This window comes from Diadema setosum, chromosome 8, assembly GCF_964275005.1.
Source record: "Diadema setosum chromosome 8, eeDiaSeto1, whole genome shotgun sequence".
Classification (NCBI taxonomy): Eukaryota; Metazoa; Echinodermata; class Echinoidea; order Diadematoida; family Diadematidae; genus Diadema; species Diadema setosum.
Window position 1 is genome coordinate 22325207 of NC_092692.1, and position 24576 is coordinate 22349782.

General features: G+C 40.5%; 1 protein-coding gene across 2 annotated transcripts in view; it reads right to left on the reverse strand.

Moving 5' to 3' along the window:
- Positions 1 to 24576, reverse strand: part of LOC140231601 (phospholipase B-like 1) — a 29180-nt gene that overhangs the window by 3815 nt on the left and 789 nt on the right. Inside the window, exons 1-9 of one of the 2 annotated variants that reach the window (XM_072311751.1) lie at positions 17001 to 17015; positions 11394 to 11507; positions 10405 to 10627; positions 9495 to 9729; positions 8122 to 8286; positions 6004 to 6148; positions 5554 to 5754; positions 4521 to 4661; positions 3916 to 4101 (exon numbers count right to left, since the gene is read on the reverse strand). In XM_072311751.1, coding sequence (XP_072167852.1) covers positions 3916 to 4101; positions 4521 to 4661; positions 5554 to 5754; positions 6004 to 6148; positions 8122 to 8286; positions 9495 to 9729; positions 10405 to 10627; positions 11394 to 11493 — 1396 coding nt within the window. In that variant the 5' untranslated portion in view covers positions 11494 to 11507; positions 17001 to 17015. Of the gene's footprint in view, positions 1 to 3915; positions 4102 to 4520; positions 4662 to 5553; positions 5755 to 6003; positions 6149 to 8121; positions 8287 to 9494; positions 9730 to 10404; positions 10628 to 11393; positions 11508 to 17000; positions 17016 to 24576 lie in introns of those variants that run through there. The other variant, XM_072311750.1, reaches the window with a different exon arrangement.

Genomic DNA, 24576 nt, shown 5'->3' on the forward strand with positions numbered 1-24576 from the left:
TTTTATATCAAAGTATGTAGTTTGACTGAAAATATGACTTATCTTCACTCTCATGCTCAGTGAATCTGCACATCAACTTTAGTAAAATTAGGTACAATTAAGAGAGAGAGCTTTAGCCAAATTCTTCTGTTGAAGTTACGATTGCAAACTGGCTGAATATGAATCACGCTGACTGGTGACTGGAGGTATGTAAGTCAAGTACACTACAAATACATAACATGTTTTACAATATTAAATGAAAGCAAGATATCATTCAGAAGGGTGAAGGTGCATGTGTATTCTTCAATTTGTTTCCCTCTCAAAATGAAATTTGTTAAGATCCTCCAACAATAAGCATAAAAAAAAAATCACCATTCATCAAGCATTGCAGGAATAGTGGTCCTCTTTATTGCATCTGAATGATCAAAAGTGAAGTTCATTCCTCACACTTTTGTCAATGTGCTTATGTTCAATCCAGTAAGATATCAAATTAATCTACTTCATTGGCGTATACTTTACTCTTTGATTACCAATGATTGCAAGACTGCTCGTAATTCAAGCAGTCTTGGACAACATATATACAAGTGCTAGCTTACACTGATATACTTAATACATGAATGATCTTTAGCAGTATATGATTTTCTCCATGACAGTTCCATCTTTGACCCAGCAGTGATACTACAGTCAACCTCGCCTAAGTCGACATAATCGGGACTGAGAAAAACACGTCGACTTACGCGAAAGTCGACTTACGCGTAAGTCGACATTTTGTCGACTTGTAAATGAAAACAAATTTCCCCTATACAGAGTAAGATCACGATGCAGATCGCTACCCAAATCTTACTCCTTTTGCCACCAAAACATACCTACTGACATTAGCAACGTAATAGTTCATACATAAATCTCGTGCGGATTAGTAACGACAACGCACAATTCCCAAATCTCTAGAGAGATTTTGAGAGAGCGGGATCGGAAACCTTGGCCCATTTCTAGACACTGTACGTTTTAAATTTGATTTGAAAAATCACACGCATATTTCCAAAATTGCATGCAACTTTGCGATTTAAATTCAAGTGCATTGCTGCGAAGATATGCGTGTGAATTCGTATAATTCTGTCGAGATAATTTTTCAGTGCCGACTGAGTTGAAATAGAATGTGTGATTTTCCTTCCCTAAGTCGCCATATTTGTTTTGCTTAAATTTCTATTGCCATACTCTGAAAATGAATTGTTCTCGCGCTCCGATTCGCAACATTACCGCTCTGAACGGCGCGGGCCAGTCTGAAATAAAAAGAAGAAGAAAAGTTTGTTAATTCGAAAACGACACCTTTCGGACTACTAACCTTCGTAAAAACAAATCTCTTTCCATCGTCGGACTAATTTCATTTTGGACTGAGATTTAAACCTTCGGCATAGTGAACTGTAACAATAATTTGCTACTACAGTTGAACCTCTCGTATCCGGACAAGTCGGGACCGGGGCTCATCCGGATAAGGGATTTGGGCGGATACGGGAGACTCAATGCTTTAGTGTTACATGTACATATACATACACATGTACTGATGTAGCTCATTGTAGTACCACATGTAGTAATGTGTATACTGCAACCTTTTCATTGTTACATTTGGGGATGTTTCGGGATGTTGAAATGTCTGAAGGTAAGCAATTTGGAAGGAAATTTGATGCAATGTATGTTAATCATATTGGAAGTAATATGTAATTCATGTGTGTGGGTAGGAGTTCTCAAGGAGTTGGGAATTCCCCTTTCTTCCCGTAATTATTAAAAAAAAATCACGGCGAGATTACGTCCGGATAATAGAGAGATCCGGATAAAGGGAGGCCGGATAATAGAGGTTCAACTGTACATGTATTTTTTCATTGACATTTCGTGAAGCAGCATGCGTTTCGGTAGTTTGAAACGTGTGAATGTTGCGATGTCTTTCCCCTGCTAGTGCAGACTAAGTTCGGCCACGGCGAAAGTTCCGTTACGAAATAAAAAATAATTCAAGTCTTTTCAACAATAACACACTTCCGTATAGATTTTTATGCATTTTAACGCAGTTTCTAGTTTCTACTAAAACCGCAAGTATTTTCTGCAACGCTCTTGCATTTTAAATACAGCATTGCTTGTGATTTGATGGACTTGCATTTGATTTTTAGAATTGCATTTAAACGCAATTGAGTTTTAAGTTTCTTACAATTTTCTAGTTTCGGATGATTATCAAACGCAAGTCTCTTTAGCGTTCCGTGTGATTTGATGGACTTGCATTTGATTTTCGGGGTTGTGTTTAATTTTTAATTTTGCGTAGGAAATAAAGAATAATGCAAGTCTTTTCAACAGTAACGCACTTCCGTAGATGTTTAGAGATGCGTTTAAACGCAGTTTCTTATAGTTTCGTACCAAAACTGTGCAAGTCTTCTCTGCAACGCTCTTGCGTTTATATACAGCGTTGCGTGTGATTTGATGGACTTGCACTTGATTTTTAGGTTCGCGTTTAAACGCAATTGAGTTTTTAAAAAAAAAGTTCCCTAAAATTTTCTAGTTTCGTATGATTATCAAATGTAAGTCTTTTCAGCATTCCGTGACAGGACTTGCAATTGCATTTGATTTTCAGAGTTGCATTTAATTTTTAATTTTGCGTACGAAATAAAAAATAATGCAAGACTTTTCAACAATAACGCACCTCCGTAGATGTTAAGAGATGCTTTTAAACGCAGTTTCTAGTTTCTTATACGAAAACCGCAAGTCTTCTCTGCAACGCTCTTGCTCGTGATTTGATTTGCGCGTGATTTGATGGACTTCATTTGATTTTTAGAGTTGTGTTTAAACGCAATTGAGTTTCAGGTTCGTACAGCTATTTTCTATTGCAACTGATTGACAAATTGCCCTACATTGACGTAAATAAGCACTGAATTGATCAGTGTTTTTTAGTAGTAGCCATGATAAAAAAATCATGGGCGTACATACTCGAGCCCATACAGTACGCCCCTGATTTTTTATCATGGCTACTACTAAAAAACACTGATCAGTTCAGTGCTTATTCACGTCGATGTAGGGCAATTTGTCAATCAGTTGCAATGAAAACATCTCAATGGAAGAATTTCATGAATTTGAATAACTATTTTCTAGTTTCATATGATTATCAAACGCAAGCCTTTTCAGCAACGCATTTGCGTTTATGTGCAAAGTTGCTCGTGATTTGATACACCTGCATTTGATTTTTAGTCGCATTTAATTACATGTAGGTGCATTTTAATTAATTTTCTAAAAAAGGGCCCAGGTTTCTAATACCGCTTCGGAATAATTAACATTAGAATATTCGGATAAACAGAAACACCTATTTCATGTTCTGATAATGATTTTCTACTAGGACCTATAGGTGTACAAAATTGTGTGTTTTGAGAATAACGAGAAAGAGAAAAGGGAGAAAGTGAACTGCTTTGGGTACTACATGTAATTCTAAATGAGTGTATGCCCCTTCTATTCTGGCGTACATGACAATGGACGCATGGCGCGAACGCTACCGCGCCATACACTAGCGAATTACCGAGTAGAAATACTGCGAATTGGAGCGGGAAAACCATTCTTTTTCAGAGAATGGCGATAAGATTTTGAGCGAAAAAATTATGTCGACTTAGATGAGGAAATTAACACATATTTCAGCTCACTTGGCACTCAAAAATCAGGTCGACTTACGACTTACGCTCAGTTGGCACTCAAAAATCAGGTCGACTAACGCGAGTTGTCGACTTATAAATGTCGACTAAGATGAAGAAATTTTCAAGGAATAACAAAGGCAAAAATCAGGACTTTTTTATCGTGTCGACTTAAGCGAGGTGTCGACTTATGCGATGTCGACTTAAGCGAGGTTTACCTTATTTGCCTAAACTAAGAAATAATTTCAATCACATGTTTCAATCACAAGTGTCATCTCACCATTGAATCTCATGATTTTCTTCATGGAATCCATGTCCACCACTTTCCCCTGGTCCCTGCGGAATATCTTGGCTCTGGGAGCCAGCTGGTAGGACGTGTCTGGACCCTGCTTCTCCACCATGGCAGGGTAGCCACTGATGTTGAAGATCTGCTCGTAGAAGGGAACGTTGTAGGAGGGCCAATAACCTGGCGAGATGTAAAATACAAACTGAACTATTCAGGATCTCTGCTCCTGGGGTGCAATGCATCAGCTTCTGGATATTGTTGTAAACCTTGGCTAAATGTAAGAGCAGCAGTCCAAAATCGACTCCAAATTGCTACTACAGATCACAGGTACTAGCGATAATTTTTCAGCATTTCCTCTAAATGTTTGTATGATTGCCTGGTGGTCACTAGCCCAAAGCATGACATCTTACATTCATTTGACTGATGCAAATAAAGTAGTCATTTTGTTATTCAAATAACTTTTATTTTAATAGTACATAGCATCTGCAAAGTCATAAAAAGCAGGCATACTGATTTAATTCTACATGGCACATTCCACCATGACACCGTGCAAACGACACTAGTTTCATTAATAAACCTCATGAATATCATGTACTTACCAGCTCTCAAGATATTTGTCTGATCGCCTGAGACAACAAGTGTTGGAACTTGCTCAATTACCCACAATGCATCATCCAGGATGGTGGTCTTGGGCACTATCTTTGTTCTGTCAATGATCATGTACTGATTATTGTATGTACCTATAAATACCACAAAATGATGAGGGGGGAAAAAAAGATGAAGAGTATCTCTCATAGTATTACATAGTCAAAGTTTGACTGCACTGTGTATGGATATGAAAGACCAAAAATTAATCATTTTACAATAAAGAGTATCACTTAACAATTAAAAGTAAAGCGATAATCAGACACACAGGTAGTGCAAATTCGTCTCTTCACTGTGCACTTAGAAACATTGTATTAATATTCCATTACAAATGCAATGTATTATTATTATCATTATTACAAATAGAGAAAGAGAAAGACAAATGGACAGACAGATACACATGACACACACATACACAGAAGCAAGCTGTGAACTTACGAGCAAGAGTTAGAGTCTGAGATGACTTGTGTCAGAGAGTGCTTATCTGTTAATAGCAACTTCTTTAAAGAGTTGGTTTAACTTTATGTGTCATAACTCTTTAAGTGAATATAGGATTTAAAATGAACTGCTGTAGATATAGAGACAAAAATTGTAATTCTTATGTTACAAGAAGCACCGCATGTCACAGAAAAGACTTCATAAATTTTCTAAAATGTTTGGGTCATACACCAGGTAAATGGAAGGAACCAGCCATCGTTCTGTTTAAGTCAATAACAGATATCCAGGGACACTGCTTTAGTACCACACTAACATATTTTGGCAGGCTACTTCTGAACAAGTAAATTTGTTTTTTATTCAAAATGGGAGATCTGTTGACAAACTGATAATTGAAATACTGCCTGTTTAAAGAAACACAAAAAGGGAGTGTGGCTTTATCTGTACTTCTCCTCTATTACAAGCTGAAGTTTACTCTGTAAAAGTGTTCCTTAATGGCTAGAAAGTTAATCCTTGAACCAACCTCACATTTAAAAGGTTCAAAAGACTTACCAGAATTGTATCTGGCAACGATCTCTGCCCACTCCTTCCCGCTCCTTGCCATCATGTTGGCCACGCGGACACGGTGCCATGCAAACAAAGACTGGGGCTGGACAAAGGTGTACAGTGTGCTATTGAAGACATTGTTAGTGGTTTGTAGCATGCTGAGGCCACTGCTCATGATGTAGAAGTCATCCAGGGATTCCAGGAAGCCTACAGAGAGTCAATATGTCCAAGATTCAAGTCAAGTTCATCATTCCCAACATCAATATGTAATATGACAGCTGTAGCTCACAGTAGCTGGCTGTGCACATACTACAATGAGGGAAGTTCTATTTCACACATGCAGAATATGATGCAAACCATGCATTAATACATCAAATCAGTAGACATTTACACTGCTATTGGCACAAATTGCTATATGAAATGAAAACCATCAGCTGCTTGCTGAAAATGTCTAACCTGGATAGCTGGAGAATGACATCACTTCTGCTGCATTATGCTGAAAGCTAAGCTTAAAGTGGTAATGCTTGTAGATCCTGAGGGTTGCACTGTATGTAAACCAGCTGGAGTGAGACATGAAGACATCCTCAAACCCTGGAAGCACCTGCCAAACCAATCAACAGTTTGTGACACCATAAATTCATCTAAACATCAATCATATGAGCATCGCGATACCATACATAAGATAGCACAAAAGCCAAAAGATGAGCATCCACAGCTTTACCAATTTAACTTTGAAAAGAGTGTGTAGTCAAAGAAAAGTGCTGTATTACATCAGTGAGAAAATGTTACCGAATTTCATATAATTGTTTTGTGCTTGTTTGTTTGTACTTACTCATAATATCAACTTCGCTCTATCATTTCTGGGTTCTAGTGATTATTTCAGAGAATCCTTCATGGGGAAGGGTTGGGCCCCCTATGCCCCCAAGGGGAGCATTGTGCCTATTTGTACAAATTGAGATCCTATCTCCCTAGGGATGCTACCTGCCAAGTTTGGTGAAAATCCATCTTGGGGTTTTCAAGAAGATGATGAAAATGTATAATTTAGGCCCCCATTTTAAAGATAATAAAAAGTTTTGGTACCTCAAAAATTTCCTTGTCTTAGTTTGTGTTTCAGGTTAAAGTACCTTTCATATAACTAACACTGTGAGACTTACTCGCCCCAAGTGCTCTCATGTCTTAGTAATCATGCAATTAACTGCGACCAGCAGCCCCATACGCAGAGTGACCAGCAGTCCCATACGCATAGCGTAATCGGGCTTCGCATTGTAGCATTCAGGATCATGACAGATTTAGTATCGCGGGATAAATGTTAACTTAAAATCCCACAAATTCTTCAATTTGAAGACTTACCAATTAAGGTGAAGTATTGAAAACAGGCTTCGGGTAACGTTTGGTTCTGCCTATAGTCCCTTTCTGTTCGAATTGATGACTGAATGTGACTCGGCCGAGAGGACCTTGGGAGAGCTACATACACCATGTACACTGAATACTACAGCCAGTGCATGCGAACACATCAAATGCGCACAAATTTCAAATCCCATATCAACGGATAAGATGCTTGTGTGCGCATGCGCTGGCCGTAGTAGTCAGTGTATGCATTGGGCCATGGTGTATGTAGCTCTCCCAAGGTCCTCTCGACCGAGTCACATTCAGTCATCAATTCGAAAAGAAAGGGACTACTGGCAGAACCAAACGTTGTTCGAAGCCTGTTTTCAATACTTCAACTTAATTGGTAAGTCTTCAAATCGAAGAAATTTTGGGATTTTAAATTGGCATTTACCCGCGATACTAATTCTGTCATGATCCTGAATGTTACAATGCGAAGCCCCATTACGCTATGCGTATGGGGCTGCTGGTCGCAGTTAGCTATGCATACAATGGGCTGCACGCTGCTGGTCGCAGTCAGTGGTTTCGTACAATATTTATCGACGCTGTACGGCGACGGCTCTGGTACGAAACCATTATTGCATGATTACTAAGACATGAGAGCACTTTGGGGCGAGTAATTCTCACAGACAATGTACTTAAACGTGAAACACAAACCAAGACAAGGAAATTCAGGGAAACTTTTGAGGTACCAAAACTTTTTATTATCTTTAACCCTGCCCCTGGCTCCAAAGGGGGTATCCCTGGATCTGCTATGAGCAAACTTGAAACCACATTTATCAATGTACTAGTAATTCATAGTATTAACTTTATAGTTCTATCACTTCTGTGGTTTTACAGAAGAAGATTTTCAAAGATTCCTTAATTTAACCCCCAAAGGGGCAATGGCACCCATCATATCCCCCTAGAGATGCTACCTGCCAAGTTTGGTGAAAATCTGACAGGGGTTTTCAAGAAGAAGATGAAAATGTTTTTTATAAAAATCACGCATGAGGCGCATGATGTACGATGCACAATGTACAAAGGATGCTGGACAGTGATCCATCATAATATCTCACCAAGCCCTCCGCTCAGGTGAGCTGAAAAGGCTTGCTGAATATGATGCTGCAGGAACTAAGACACACTCAAATCAATAGGCCTTGAGACTTTGTTGTTGTTGTTTTTACATTTTCTCCACCAAGAGCTCACCTTCACAAGGGCTGAGCAATGTCCACTGGAGGCCACATATCGGTAGAATTCTTGCTTGGTGACTTTATCAAAGTCTGGCATGAGAGAAGGCATGACAGCCTTGGTCAGATCCAGTAGATCACCACACGCATTCAAAACCTGCATGGCCAGGAAGTACTCCCTGGACTGTGGGAACAACAAAACAAAAGAAAACAAAATAAAAATAAAACAACAATGTTCAAAACCAATCCATTTATCAACCCCTCAAAAAGTAATCAATAGGTCCAACATACAAAACATACTCGCTGCAATAAGAAGGAAAAAAAAAATAATAATAAATGTAATGTGTACGATGCAAAGAAACTCTCTTTATCTGAGGTCTGAATATGTGTCTTTTGTTTCACTGTAATGTGAACTTGCATCTTAAATCATATCACTCAACACAATACAATTTTACGACATCATATGATGCCATTGTAATATGATGATAAAATATCAATTTCACTCTTATGACAATCATAAAGAATCCTGCTAGCAGGGAAAATACTATGAAGGTGATTGTCATCAAGATCATCTAATGTGATCACATGAGCTTAAATGTTGTGAAATAAACATCACAAACCTATTTCCAGAAATGTATAGAGTTGAGAATGAATGCCAAAACTCTCAAACTGGGTTATCCTGCATACAATTTTCAATATCATGGCAGCCATCATGTCATAACATATCATCCCAACAGAACCATTCCATTTTAAAAATCATCTGTATGTCTGAAGTGTAAAAATCCACAGCCATGCATATTTGATATATGAATTCTCATTTCCTCACAAACAGATAGGAGTAACTTTTCATCAACATTGTTAGGAGTAAGCATAGAAGTCCATTTGCTGATTACAGAAACTCTGGTCACTGATTTCCTTGTGAGAATGGCTAAAAGGGATTGTACTTCTGCCGACTTTTTGATAAATCATTGAGTAGCAGCAGTGTGCAAGAGTAGAACAAGCACACAAAAACAAACATTCAACCCTCACCATTTGTTTTACAGTGCACTCCCGTTCTAATGAACACAGTTATAACGAAATTCCGGTTACAACGAAACAGAAATCCAGGTTGCAAAATTATCGGCTCTATTTTCTGTTATTGTTTGTTTGTTCGGTTATAACAAAAGTGTGATATAATGAAAGGAAACTGCTGGTCCCGAGGACTTCGTTATAACGGGAGTCCACCGTACACTCATCCCCCCCCCCCCCCTTCCCCATGAATATATGGTGATGAGGACAGTGTCAAATGGAAATTATAGTATCTTCTGGCAAAGGAGTTCAATCTTCAAAATCTGCAGCACACAAAATGATGTACAGAAGTCACATGAATCAAGAAACATTTCTTGAACAAACCTTGTTTGCCACATGATTGGTGTGTCCCTTGTAGCCTTCAATGAGACCATCAAACTGGGCAACCACCAGGGCTACACCCTCCCAAAAGGGGTCATCTTTCATCCTCTCTGCAATCATCTGCCTCATCCAAACATCCTGCTGCTCAAAGAAGGTGACAACCTTGGCCCAAAGCTCTGGATCACCGTCAGACCTGAACATGGTGGAATTGATGTTCTGGATGTTGGCTGAGATTTCTCTACGGTAGAAAAGGGGAAGGAGACAGATAAATAGTCATCATAAGTCACAATGCAAAATACTCTCTGACTGAATGCCAGACAGGATATATTAAACAGAGTATTCTAGTGAGAATGGTAAGCCTTGACTTCAAATATATCACTTTTCAATTCTTGCAAAGAACAGGATGAAATTTTAGACAGACCAGCAGACATATAATAGTTCAGTGTGCATGATTCAAACCCCTCTTGGTTCCCACTGGAAAGCACCAGTGAAAGTCACCAGGTAGTACATCTACTCTCTGTGCAGTCCCCTCAATTTTTCAGTTTCAGCTTCAATAAAGTCCAGTTACCCTAGCTGTATGAGATGATCAAGACCTAAGTCAGAACTGAAGAGTGACTTGCCAGTTTATGCCTCAGAATTCACATTTCATTTGACATACTGCCTCACATGGTCAAAATCTCTTTTTGCAATTCTCCCGCCAACACATATCACTGGGATAATTTCCTGCAGACAAATTAACTGTTTTTCTGTACAAAAAAAAAATACAACACAAACTGTGGGTACACCACGTTCCTTATCTTGAGGGTCTTCCTCGTCGTAAAATGTGCACCAGTAAACCAGAAATGGAATAACAACTCTACCAATACTCTTTGAGATTTACATGATGCCAATAGATTAAGAAACCCAGACTCACTTTGCAGTCAGAGCCCCTTCTAGCATGCCAGCTGCAAACATGGTATCATGGTCTGCCAACACCTTGTTCCCCTGTGAGTAACCAGCAAACAAGTGCAGCTCCCCCCATCCTGTTGTCATGAGAGTGTTGTTGTAGGTGCCATAGGCAACTCCAGTCTTGTCGATGACACCCAGTTTTACTTTGAAGGTGCCATCCTGCATGTACACAGTCCCACTGACAATTTCTGTCATTTTCAGTAAAAGTTGAATAGAAAACAATGACATTTATGCAGCAATGAATAAAAAATGAAGAGCTACAAAATAAATGTAATAAACAAATATGACATCAATTTACTGACACTTAATGTACAATAGAATTACACTAGAATTGGATGATATTATCATTAAAAAAAAAAATTGTGGTACATGTATTTCATTAGATTCTCAAGCTTCAGGCATTTATCTCATCCCTGCCTGCCCCTCCTAGCAACCAGTATTAACATAAAATACATATCACATACATGGCCCTCCACTTGCAAAAAGTTTTGACCAATGGAACAAGTGGTGATTGGTCATTTGACTAGCGTCCTTAAATTAGTTACCGGGTATGCCATTATCGTAATATATCACTCAATAAGACAATATCAGTATAATTACATAAAAACCAAAGTCAGCACATATGATTAAAATGAAGACCAATGTCAGCATGTCACTACACTCAAGGTAAGCATACAATGTAATCCATCCCCTCCCCCCCCCCCATCATCTATCAAAACAGCAAGTAAATTTTTTTTTTTTTAACACTGATCAAATATTTTTCCCCTAAATTTCTTTCATTTCACTGCTTTCATTTTAAAAATATTTCTCTTTGGGTAAAGTCTTCCTTTGAATACCATAACAAAGGTGAACTTCAACCTCCTCTATCCATTTTTAACAGGTTTGTGAGGATGTCCTGGGTCCATGGTCCTTGTGGTGGGTGATTGAAGGTAGTATAGGACACTGAAGACTTACCTGCCTCAGCACCGTTCATGAGCAAGATCCATGAGAGAATGCAGATAATTAGCATGACAGGAGACCTCTGGCACCAGGACTGGGGAGCCATTGTGATCATATGGTGTGTTCTGGCTGCAAAACAATACAATAACAAATAATATCACTTGTATCATACAGCTTATGCATATTTTTTTTCAATAAGCATGGACTTAAATATTGCTGGATGAGAAGACTACAACACTCTGTGATGACATGTATGGAAACAATATAAAGGAACTGAAGCTCTGTGGTCTAGTGGACACAACTCTTGTCTAGTGAACAGGATGCCATTGGGTCGACTAACCAGCTGCAGAACAATACAATAACGCACAATATGATTTGTATTATACAGCTTGCAAATACAAAGTACATTGTACATGAGAAGACTCCAACACTTTATGATGTCATGTATGGAAGACAACATAAAAGAACTGAAGCTCTGTAGTGTAGTGGATATAACGCCTGTATAGTAATCAGGAGGTCATTGGTTTCAGTCTAATCCAAATATGTACGCCCTTGATTTATTTTATGTCTGTGAGGGGCAATTTGTCAATCAGTTACAATAAAAACAACTTGATGAAGAATTCATAAATTTGAATAAACTTTTAGAACTTGGTTTAATACAGTTTGTATACCTTTGCCTACTGGACCCCTCTCATCCTTTGTGATTCCCTATTAAACTCAAGTGACTAACGCACTGTGACTAATTAATCCTCTTTGAGCAGCTAACCTTCAGTAGTCTGTTCAAGGTAGTAACCCTGACAAGAAAACTGTGTGAGATATCACACAGAAACAGGCTTATTGTGGCCCAAACTATCACCACTGGAAAAGCATACATTGTACTTAAAATAGTATCAAATAGGAGCTTTGCATGTTAACATGAATGTGAGAAAATGGCTGAAGTTATGTCAAAATTAGAAATGATCTACAGTCTGCAATATCTAAAGTTTGTGCATGTTGCATGTCTCAAATTAAATTGACAAAAATCAACATTTTTGCTCAATGATATCATTACCAAATGCATACTGAAGCTGTTATGTTTAAAAGGATTTAACTTTCACGAATTTCCCAAATCCATGATGGACTGCGAATGTAACAACATAGTGAAAATGTCGGTGCACTTAGGTTAGCCTTGGTGTCCATTTGCGAAAACAGCATCTTACAAAAATGTCTGTGACCTCCTCATTTACGAAAATATCTGTATGTGAAAATAACAGCTAGCTTCTATACAATACAAACCATTTAGCACACTGTGTTGTAAACATTTTTTTAATGTGCTGTCAATGTCAAATGGTAAACTACTGTAGCTTGAAAAGATGCTGAGCACTACAAACGTACACTTTGGCATTGATCATCAATTTATATGTAAGTGCATGAAGCATCACACACTTGGCTCCAGTTGACACTTCTCATCTCAATAACCCAGGGTTAAACTTTGAACCTTGATTAACAATAAGTACATACAGTTGTACTTCTGCGAACGATACCAAACCTTGTGAATACATAGAAAATGTGGGTAGTTGCATAGTTATAAAGCCTCGCATCTATAGACTTTTCAGTACAGCCCAGTCAACAAAAGCTCATTCAGTTAAAGTTTGAATATGGTTCATCGGATCAAAGGTGAGGTCATAAATCAAAATCCAACAGGCTGTTGTGTAAAATTTTCTTGGCGAGAGTAACAATGCCATACAAATAGAGCAAGGTTAAAAATATGAATGATAAAAAGAATATTCCAATTGCCACCATTACATTATCATTTTAGTGTAAGTAACCATATTTGACAAATATCACCAACAATTTCTTTATTGCAACTTATTGACAATTTGCCCTACATCGACGTATAAGCTCTGAATCGATCAGTGTTTTAGTAGTAGCGTCCCTGATAAAAGAAATCATGGGCGTACGTGCTCGAGCAGGATTTGAACATTTTGTCAGTCAGTTGCAATAAGAACATCTCGACGGAAGAATTTCAAGAATTTGAAAAATTGCTTTGTTTACTTACAAACTGATATAACATATTTTCAAGGATGTTTGCTGTGTAGTATTAATACTATTATTTGTTCAATATTGTGTGCAAGGGAGAGGAGGGAAAGAAGTACTATAAAATATCCTATCATGATCATACTCACCATGACTGGTAATCTAAATTTGATATGAATAATGAATGATGTGAGGTTTCCTACTAACTAGGGTAATGCTGGCTACAGTGACATAACATTTGCTCACTGGACTGCAACAATTGCTCCGGTTTTATTTTCTCCAAGGACATAGGGTTCGGATTAGGGTCGTGATAGGGTTTTAGTTAAATTGATGTGAGGATTAGGAGTAGGATTAGGGTTATTCATATTTGTAGGGAGAATTTTTGTTTGGCTTAGTGTGCAGATAATTAATCGAAGCGATTGACGCAGGAGCAAATATCATGGAACCACTTGTTACAAACTACACAGGCAAACGGTTTCATAGAGGACAAGAGAAACACTTCAGTACCCATACGTCACTGACTGGTGGTAGCAATGCATCCTGATCAGTGATGTTCAAATTAGCTAAACTTACTGTACTTGAATTACCTATGATGATGCCCAGTCAATGTCAAAGACTTACAGAGGGCCATTCAACATATCCAGTCCTGAGCCTGAAGAGTTCAATGCAATGTATCCACAGGGTGGTCAATTCATGCAATCTGGATTAAATTTATTATGCTTCTGTGTTCACTGATCATTGAGCTTACATTGGAAGGTGTTAAAGGCTATTCTAAGAATTCTGCTCTCTAGCTGGCTCAAAGAGTTCAACCCTTTACTAGTGCAATGCCTTACTTTATGCCACTTAAACTTATGACCATGTGCAACTTGATCATGATAACAAAGAGAACAGCTGGATCAAAGTCTTCCATATCATGCAAACCCTTCAAGACTTGAATCATACACTTTGCATCTGCACGTTCATGTCTATATATTCTAAGGATGGAATCCCCAAGAATTGAGTCCCTTAGAATATGACATGATTAACTTCAGATACCAACTTGGTTGCTCTCCTCTGAACCAACTCAAGTTTTTGTTTTTGTTTGTTTGTTTGTTTGTTTTTGCATTACTCAAGTTTATTCAAGACACAAGAACAATAATTTAAGAGCAGTCTAAGTTTACAGTGAGACAAACACTTCCATAGTCAGGTGAGTAAAAGTCCTTTTGATCAGACAAGTACTTCATTTGCTTTGGCAATGACTTTGTGCACATGAAGACTATCATTCTTATCATCTGAATGTATCTGGTATTACAAAAATTCTCGGATCATTACCAAAAGTTAATCGTTTGTTACTTGTGTCATTCTCAACCTTTCCTGCAAGTTTCATCCCTATCCGTTAACTACTCTTTGAGTTATTTTGCACACGGACAAACTAACTAACTAACTAACTAACAAACAAACAAACCAACGGTAACAAAAACATAACCTCCTCCCTTGGCAGAGGTAATAAAACAAATCACAAACACCCACTAATGTAGAAATACATCAACCACAAATGTAGAAATTTTCTACATTTGTGGTTGATGTATGGATTTTTTTTACTACATTAGTGGGTGTTTTTTACATTTGTGGGCGCTGTTCGTTTTTACATTTGTGGTTGAAATTTCTACATTTGTGGGCGATGTTTTCTACATTAGTGGGCAATTTCTACATTTGTGGGCGATGTATTTTTGGTATTTTTACATTTGTGGGCGTTTTTACATTTGTGGGTTCAACAGGGGCACGGTCAAAAGCCCTTGAGAAGTCTAGGTAAAGTACATCAAAATTGCCACCATTGTCAAGGACTTGAGACCATATATCCATGCAATCAAGGAGGAGAAGAGAACAAGACTGTTTGGAACAAAAACTACATGTATGTATACTGTACATCACTAAATAGATCATTATTATCAAAATGCTTCATGATACGATCACAAATAATGGATTCCATAGTCTTACAAACATATGTCAGACTGTCAGGTCTGTAGTTACCAGGATCAGATGTACTCCCTTTCTCACAAATTGGTATTACATTAATAGACCCCGTTTACAGTGCGGGGCTGGGCCGAGCCGCGGCTGAGCCCCGCAATTTTGTCCATTTACACTGCTGGGCTCGGCCGCGCTTTTAATTCAAACCTTTCAATATTTTGTCGCAGTGGCGCTCTGCTTGTAAACAAACGCAATTTGGTATAGCCTGGTTTTCAGACCCTTTGCCAACTGGATTCCATGGCGACGAAGTCGCCGTTTGGGCAAAGGCCTTTGCCGAAGGAAAAATCCTTTGCAGGACAAAACCACCTTAAACTACACTGGTTTTTGACGTTGAGGGGGTTAATATCGTGAATAGCGAAATAGTACGGGCAGAGGGTCTGGAAGCCAGACTAAAATTGGCCGCGCTTTTGGCCCAGTTTGCGTTTACACCAAGAAGAGGCCGGGCTCGGCTGTGGCTTGGCCGCGGCCAAGACCACCTCCAGAGCGTGGCCAAATGCGCGGCCAATTTTGGCCTTGCATTTGGCCTTGCATTTGGCCTTTTGCGCATTCACACTGAAATGAAGGAGGGCTCGGCCGCGGCTCGGCCACGGCCGAGCTTCGCACTGTAAACGGGGTCTTAGTCATTAGTGTTCTTCCAATCATTTGACACAATGGCAGTTTTCAACGATTGTAAAAATATAGTAAAGCTGCAGAGGAATTGCAATTTCCCTCCTAGCTTCTTCCATGAATTTAGGATGAAGACTATCAGAGACTTGGGCTTTTCCCTCTTTGATACTACCAAGTTTCTCTGCAATATCTTTAACTGTGAGTGTGATGTTGATGTCAGACAAAATCAGAATTGGTATAGATCTACATGTGCTTCATATCATTAATACCTCTTAACTAGTTAGCACGACCAGACGCTGTGCGAAGCACGGCGTCAGACAGATGGGGCCTCGCCATCACATCGGGGAACCACAACACAACTACAAAACTTGTAAAAATGTATGTACATTACTCATAGAAACCACTGTAAAAGTAGTTTCTTTCGCGGTGATTTTATTTTTGCGCTTTTCGCACTTTGAGGTTGAACCGTGAATTTAACATCACACGAAAATGTTTTGAAAAGTCGCGAGAAATTAACCACGCAAGGAAATGTTTTGAACTCGCCGCTTGTTGCAACGCTATTGCGCACATGCACACAAGAAGATTCCACGCAATGTAGGTAAAAGCATGTTATAAAGTACTCGAGAGATGGGATTTCAAGTAAGCTTGCATTTAATTTAAATTTCTCTTTGATAGATAAAAGAATAATTGGATTATAGTTTGGGTTTTCATGTGCAAAATAAAAGTTTTTGCCGACTGTGAATTCACAGATTTTGCCGACTGCGAATTTAAACACACGCGAATAAGTCAGCACTGATGGAAACCGCGAAAGTATCTGTACACGAAAGAAACCACTTTTACAGTACGTTACTCACGTAAAGTGCTTACTGCAACCAGCCCCATACGCATAGCATAATGGGGCTGCGAACTGTAGCATTCAGGATCATGACAGGGTAGTATCGCGGACGAACTATCAACTTAAGATTGAAAAATTCTTTCAATTTGAAGACTTACCAGTGAAGTTGAAGTATTGACAACAAGGTTAGTGCAACATTTGGTTCTGTCAACAGTCCCTTTCAGTTCGAATTGATGACTTAATGTGACTCGGTCGAGAGGAACCTGGGAGAGCTACACTGAATTGACGGCCAGCGCATGCGCACACATCACATGTGCACAAATTTCAAATCCATTGACTGGATAGATGTCTGTGTGCGTATGTGTATCGCAAGCAAGGTTAGGCTAGGTCTTGCCGAAGATGCCCACAATCAATAGGTTGATTATCATGGCACTTGGGATGCAGACCAAGCCTGACCTGTCCTGCGTTGACCTTCAAAGCTGCTATTTACACTGTACAATTTTTTTCTTTTTTTTTCTCTTATTCTAAAAAACAATGCCCAGTGATGGTTTATTACTTGCTGACCCTTGACATGAATATGTCAAGGGTTGGAGCAGCCACTACTTCCTCAGGAAGGCTGTTCCAGTCCTTTATGGTTCTTGGTAGGAAAGATGACCCCCTGTATTGTGTTCTGCAGGTTACAAGCTGGAACTGTGTTTGCTGTGAGAGCGCCGTTGGCGAGAGGGTAGTGGAAGAAGTTTTGACTTGATTATTGGGCAGTGGGCAAGGTCATTGTTGATCCTAAAGAGCATGGAGAGACGTGAGATTTTTCTGCGGTGTTCCAGGGACTGCCAGCCAAGGGTCTTGATCATCTGGCTATCACTTAATGTGTTGTGGTAGCGGGTACCTGTTCAACACAAAGCGAGCAGCTCGTCTCTGTACAGACTCCAGCTTATTGATGTTTTTCTGAGTAGCGGGATCCCAAACACAGGAGGCATACTAAAGTGCTGGTCTTACAAATGCCTTGTACGGTACGCTCTTTCCTTGACCTTACTGGAACTCATCTTGAGGTTTCTTCTGAGGAAGCCCAGTGTTCAGCTTGCTTTGTTGTAGATTTCGTTGATATGGTTTTCCCAGCTTATATTCTGTTGGACAGTCACTCTGAGATATTTTGTGCTTGTGACCCTGTCCAAAGTGTGTCCATGTAGGTGGTATGATAGCTGTAATGGGTTTCTACTCCTAGTGACTGGAAGGGAGGAGCACTTTGCCGGATGGAACTTCATGTCCCAGCTGTCTTCCCAGTTGGTAAGGCGCTGGATGTCATCTTGCAGGAGATCTTGGTCTGCACTGCTTGTTACTACACGATACACTGCTGTGTCGTCGGCAAAGACACGGACCTTCGATGTCACTTGCTGTGGCAGATCATTGATATACGCCAGGAACAGACACGGACCTAAGACTGACCCCTGCGGGACACCTGACTTAACATGGGCAAAGGATGACCTCTTGCCATTCACTAGTACAGCTTGGCGCCTATCATGTAAGAAGTTGGTTATCCATGAGAGAGTACCGGTTGTTCCATTGACTCCATAGCACTGGGGTTTGTGTGTCAGTAAGCTATGGTTCACCCGATGAAAAGCCTTGGCGAAGTCCATTACCAGGATGTCAGTTTGCTTTCCACTCTCCAGGTTGTGTGTTAGTTCTTCTGTTAGCTCAACAAGCTGTGTTTCACATGAATGCTGTTTGCGGAAACCATGCTGGGAATCCGCTAACACATCATATGTGTCAAAGTGGTCCATCACTTCGCTGATGACTATGTGCTCCATGATCTTGCAGGCTACACATGTGAGGGAAATTGGTCTATAATTTCCTGGGTCGTAATGCTCATCATTTTTTAAAACGGGTGTCACATGGGCATCTCTCCAGTCTGCCGGTACCGATCCTGTCAGCAGAGATGACTGGAAGATAGCTGTAAGTGCTGGAGCCAGCTCCATGGAAAGCTCTTTAAGCACTCTGGGGCTTATGCCATCTGGGCCACCAGCCTTATGGGTGTTGAGGTTTATCATCAGCTTCTCCACACCTTGCACTGATATTGCGATATCTTCGATTTTAGGAGTTCCAGTGTCTGACATTCTTGTCTTCTGCAAAAACTTTTCTTTGGTGTAGGTCTTGCCATCTCCAAAGACTGACTGGAACTGGGTGTTCAGAATTTCTGCTTGTTGTAGAGAGTCAGTTATCAAGTGACCATCTTTCTTGAGGGGTGTAACTCTGATGTTAGTTGACCGCTTGTTCTTTATATAAGTCCAAAACCACTTGTTCGTGCCCGCTTGTTCTGGGGGATCATCTTCCGTGAAGATGTTGTTCAGATACTTCCAGTAACTCTGTCTCATCTGTGTTTGTATTTGTCACCTCAAAGATTTCACTGCATCTTTAAGCTCTTGACAACCAGTCTTCTTCATCCATCGGTACAGTCTGTTCTTCTTGTTGATCAGTTTCCTTAAGCTGGTATTAACCCATGGTTGGCTGTATCTTTGTCCGAGATGTTTTGTGGGGGATAAAGGTTCTGATGACAGCCACAAGCTTTTCCCTGAATGTGGTCCACAGCTCTTCTGTTGTAACAGTCTCTCTCTTCTCTGTGATTTCAACACTGATAGCTCTCGCTGCATCCTTGATGGAATCCCAGTTTGCCTTATTGTATAAGGGGAATTTGCGAGGTGTTTGTTTCTTTCTTGGCACACAGATACTGAACTCACAGTACGGGATGCTGTGGTCTGATAAGCCTAGTACCACTTCCACTCGGGGAACAAGATGGGGGCAATTCGTCAAGAAGAGATCAAAAGTGTTTTCATCTCTGGTTGGTTCTTTTACAAGCTGCTCCAGTCCATTGTCATGGACAATGTTGAGAAACTCCTCATGAAGTCTTGGGCATCGTGATCTTGCCTTAAGAGACCCTGTCGTCCAGTTCCAACCAGGAAAGTTAAAGTCACCACCTATGAGTAAGTAGGCACTGGTTATCTGGGCTGCTCTCTGGACAGAAGTGTGGAAGAGGGACAAACTGTTTCCATCAGCTACATCAGGTCGGTAGTAAGAGCACACATACACGTACAAGGTGCGGCGTGCGTCCTTTAAGCTTGATGCGGGCCCACAGCAACTCGCAGTCCTCCACATCCAATTCAGGAACAAGGTAGCTGTCAAGTGAGTCATGAACGGCGATAAGCACTCCTCCTCCACAGCCATCCCTATCTCTTCTGTGCACTTTGTAGGAATCAGGAAAGATTTCTGAAGAAGCTATAGTCGGGTCTAACCATGTCTCTGTCCCAATTATGATGTCGGGTGTCATGGAAAGGAGGAGGTTAGGGATTTCTGCCCGTTTCGCACTAGCCGACTGAAAGTTGATGTTGAGAACTCTCAGAGGCCTGTTTTTCCATCTGTCCTGCTTACTTATTCTGGTGGGAGTAGAAGCATGCTCAGGTGAGAAGTGCGTATCTGTTGGAGTAGCACATGAGTCTTCAGCAAGGGAGGGTGCAGACCCTGGTTCGGACCAGTTTGTATCATGCAGGCTGAAGGCAGTTGCACTTGGCACTGTTGTGGTTGCCACATATGACACAGAACCATACCATGATCCCTCGCTGTCATCTAAAGCATCATAGCTTCTCTCGTTAATAATCTGACCATGAAACCACTGTCCACAGCGATCACATGCTAAGCCTCTATCACTCCAATGCACTTGCAGATCACAGGTGCCACAAATCCATGACGAGTGATTGTGCGAGCCAGCAGGGCACTGAAGCTCTGTGGTAGGTCCAGGATTGGGCTCTGGAAAGTAAGAGTGGCTGAGAAGGAGAACAGCAAGGTAGAGTAATACCAGTCGCTGCCTGGTGAAGGTGAAGGTGTAGGAGTGTCCATGACCTGACCGAGAGATGGTGTCCCCGAATAGGCCAAAGCCCATGCCAAGTATCCTATACACAGTCTTATCGCTGAACCGCACATGATCAACACAGCAGGGAGTAATTGGTTGAGTGGCATCACTGCTTACCACCTTGAGCATGAATGCAGCACACACAGCCAAAAGGAGAGTACAGTTTGTGGAGAACATAGCATCCCACCATAGTCACAACACAAGTTCCAGTATATAATGGTTTGTCTTGTCTTTTCTAAGTTTAAATACAGGCCATGAGAGCCACTAGCTGATAAGATTGCTTGATGCCCATGGTGTACACCAGTCTATGCAGTGAGGTCCAGCACAGAATGCAACATGTGGGACTTATTCTATATAGCCTCAAATAGGCTTGTCAGTAAAATACTGAAGCTCAACAGATTTTGGCAAAACCCTGGTAATCCCAATTGAGCTTTCTATAAATCCCAGTATAATGTGGCTAGAGCTAACAGGCCACGAGATCCACAGCAACAAGTTGATAGGGTTGCCTGACTCTGGTTACTGAACATGTATTGTAGTTACATGATATCCATATGTACACACGATTCAGTCCACAAATTAGTGGAGTCCAGCTCAAAAATGCAACAATGAAGCAAAAATGAGGTCCAGCACATAGTACAACAAGTGGGACTGATTACAAAATAGGTTCTATACAGTTACCGGTAGTTGACGGCTTGTGCCGAAAGGGTGGGTTGGGTGGTGGCGCGTCGCGTTAATGGGAACACCACCCTTCGTCCAAAGCCCCCCCGGTTTTGCCGAAAGGGTGCGTTGGGAGCGTTGGGTCGCGTCGCGTTGACTGGAACCCCACCCTTCGTCCAAAGCCCCCCCGGTTTTGCCGAAAGGGTGCGTTGGTACTTTTTCTCATGTAATATTAAAAGACGCGTTTTGAATTTATATTTAACCTTCAAACAACCATTTCAAAGAGGCTATCGTCCGGATCGGTTTACACTCTATTACAACTTGGTCTACAGCCAGTTGGTCTAATAGACTGTTTAATATCAGTTGGTCTAATATATACCAGTTGGTCTAGTCATCATTTTGTCCAATTACTGTTTGGTCTAATTGCTATTTGTTGTTTAATACAAAACTCGTCTTTTAACCCTATAAAGCCCAAGGGGGGGGGGGCACATTGTGCCCCTACCAGATTTTCATTCGCCACTCCTTCGCCCTTAATCCAGTTTTAACCAAATTTGGTGACTTTTCCAAAAATCTTATTTCCAACATTTTGATATATAGTTTAGCTATATTTGATATTGCTGGTTGCCATGGCAACAATAAAACTGACAAACATGTCAGTCAGATTTTGCATATTTTTCTGTTCCAATTCCAATTAACCATATTATAATGTATAAAATGGGCGTTTGTTGGCTGAAATTTGCTGAAGGAGCAAAATGTGAAGTAATTATCGCCCTGAAATGTTTTTCCTATTATTTCCTTTGTTTTTCTGTGACAATGCCATAAAACAGTAGCTATAGTAGAGATACTTGAAAATAACAGTATTTTCCAAAGATTGCCACTCTATTTTGTGTCATTTTGATTCCTCCACCCAAGTTATACCTCTAATATCATTTGTTTATCACATTATCAATCTGCAAACTTAAAATTCCGATATTATTGGACTATGAAATATGATAACTATGCATGTACCTATCCCTAACAATACATCACAGGTCTCATAATGTATTTCTTTATTTTGTTATGAATAGCGCCCCCATGTAGTGACCTTGAGAAATTTCAACCATAAAAACTAATGAGCTTTGACTTGCAGATCATTTGTGGCAAATATGAAAAATATTGGTCTATGATAAGACATAGGGGAAGTGTGGGAGAGTTGAGCCACTGGGAGAGTTGATCCAGGCCACCTCACATCTTCATAGTGACTGATAGCAGTCAGCTGCTGCCATTTCTTGTTCATGCCTATGATTAACTATATACCAGTGTATGAGGCAGCGACATTGGACGAAGCATGACAAAATAGTCAAAGAAAAACCATTTTTGGTCACCAAAAGTGAATGTCCACTTGTCAGATTATGTGGTTTCTCTCACACCTATGGTAGAGGATAAGTGCGAATCAGTTTGATTAGCAGATAGTCTGTATATCATTTGTTTCTTTCAGCAAATTTCAACATGTTTGGTGTGGTCACTTTCATAGGTTTTGAGGGTTAGTTTAAAAGGCGACTGTGGGGAGAGTTGTGCCAACGTGTCGAGGGAGAGTTGTGCCATGGCTAAACCCTGTATTCCAATGGCTCAGCCCTCAAGTGGCTCAACCCTCCCTTCAAGTGGCTCAATGAGTGTCATTTTTTAGTCAAAGAAACTGGTCTGCAATTGGATGAGGTGAGGAATATTGGAAAGGTATGTGGTGTTCTCGCCAGGGGTGACGCCCTAAAGGCGGTTTCTTCTTCCTAACACCAACAGTTGACTTATTACACAAATCCAATCAGAATGCATCTAGAAATCCTGATCATGTGATCGTAGGTGGACCCCAACAACATCCACATTATCCATCCGATGACCCGTAAGTCAAACAGACGCCCCGCCCCCTCTGTTACCATTACACCATCTTTCCTTAGATAGGTTTCCATAGTCATTTTCTTTTATAAACCTGAACTTCTTAATATGATATGTAGGGCCTATAGCATAGTGGCTCAACTCTCCCAACCCCGTGGCTCAACTCTCACCACATCAAGGGAGACTTGAGCCATTTTGCAAAATATTTTTGTTGAAGTGTCACCCCCAAGTTGTTTGTGCTAGGTGTCTTATTGGGCTATCGTATTATGCCTGAATAGTTGTAGTATATACCAGCGAACGAATAATCCATAAATTGTGTATAGTTATTGAACAATATCACTAAATGTAAAAAGTGGCTCAACTCTCCCACACTTCCCCTACTGGGGATAAAGAAATTATACAGAAAAATCATGTTTTTAGCATATTTCCTATGTATTTCTTTATATTGTGGTAAATAGCGCCCTCTATGTGTCATCATGAAAAAAATCAAGTATGTGGTCATGTAGACTATGAGTTGCTCTACCCATGTGCCAAATGTGACGATGAAACATCAAAAAATAACATCAAAATAGCTTGGGCTTTATAGGGTTACATGAGAAAAAGAGAAAAAGTACCAACGCACCCTTTCGGCAAAACCGGGGGGGATTTGGACGAAGGGTGGGGTTCCAGTCAACGCGACGCGATCCAACGCTCCCAACGCACCCTTTCGGCAAAACCGGGGGGGCTTTGGACGAAGGGTGGTGTTCCCATTAACGCGACGCGCCACCACCCAACCCACCCTTTCGGCACAAGCCGTAGTTGACAGGGTTGCCTGTAATGGCTCAGCTGAACGTGCCTGTGATAATACACATCATTCAGTCCAGGAAATGAAGTCCAGCGCAGAATGCAACAGGTGGGTATTATTAGATGAATTGACTGTAGACCAAATAGTAATTAAACCACATAACAATTAGACCGAACAGTAATTGGACGAAATGATGACTAGACTAACTGGTTATTAGACCAACTGATATTAAACAGTCTATTAGACCAACTGGCTGTAGACCAAGTGGTAATAGAGTGTAAACCGATCCGGACGATAGCCTCTTTGAAATGGTTGTTTGAAGGTTAAATATATATTCAAAACTTATCTTTTAATATTACATGAGAAAAAGTACCAACGCACCCTTTCGGCAAAACCGGGGGGGGGGGGGGGGGGCTTTGGACGAAGGGTGGGGTTCCAGTCAACGCATCGCGACCAAACGCTCCCAACGCACCCTTTCGGCAAAACCGGGGGGGGGGGGGGGGGGGGCTTTGGACGAAGGGTGGTG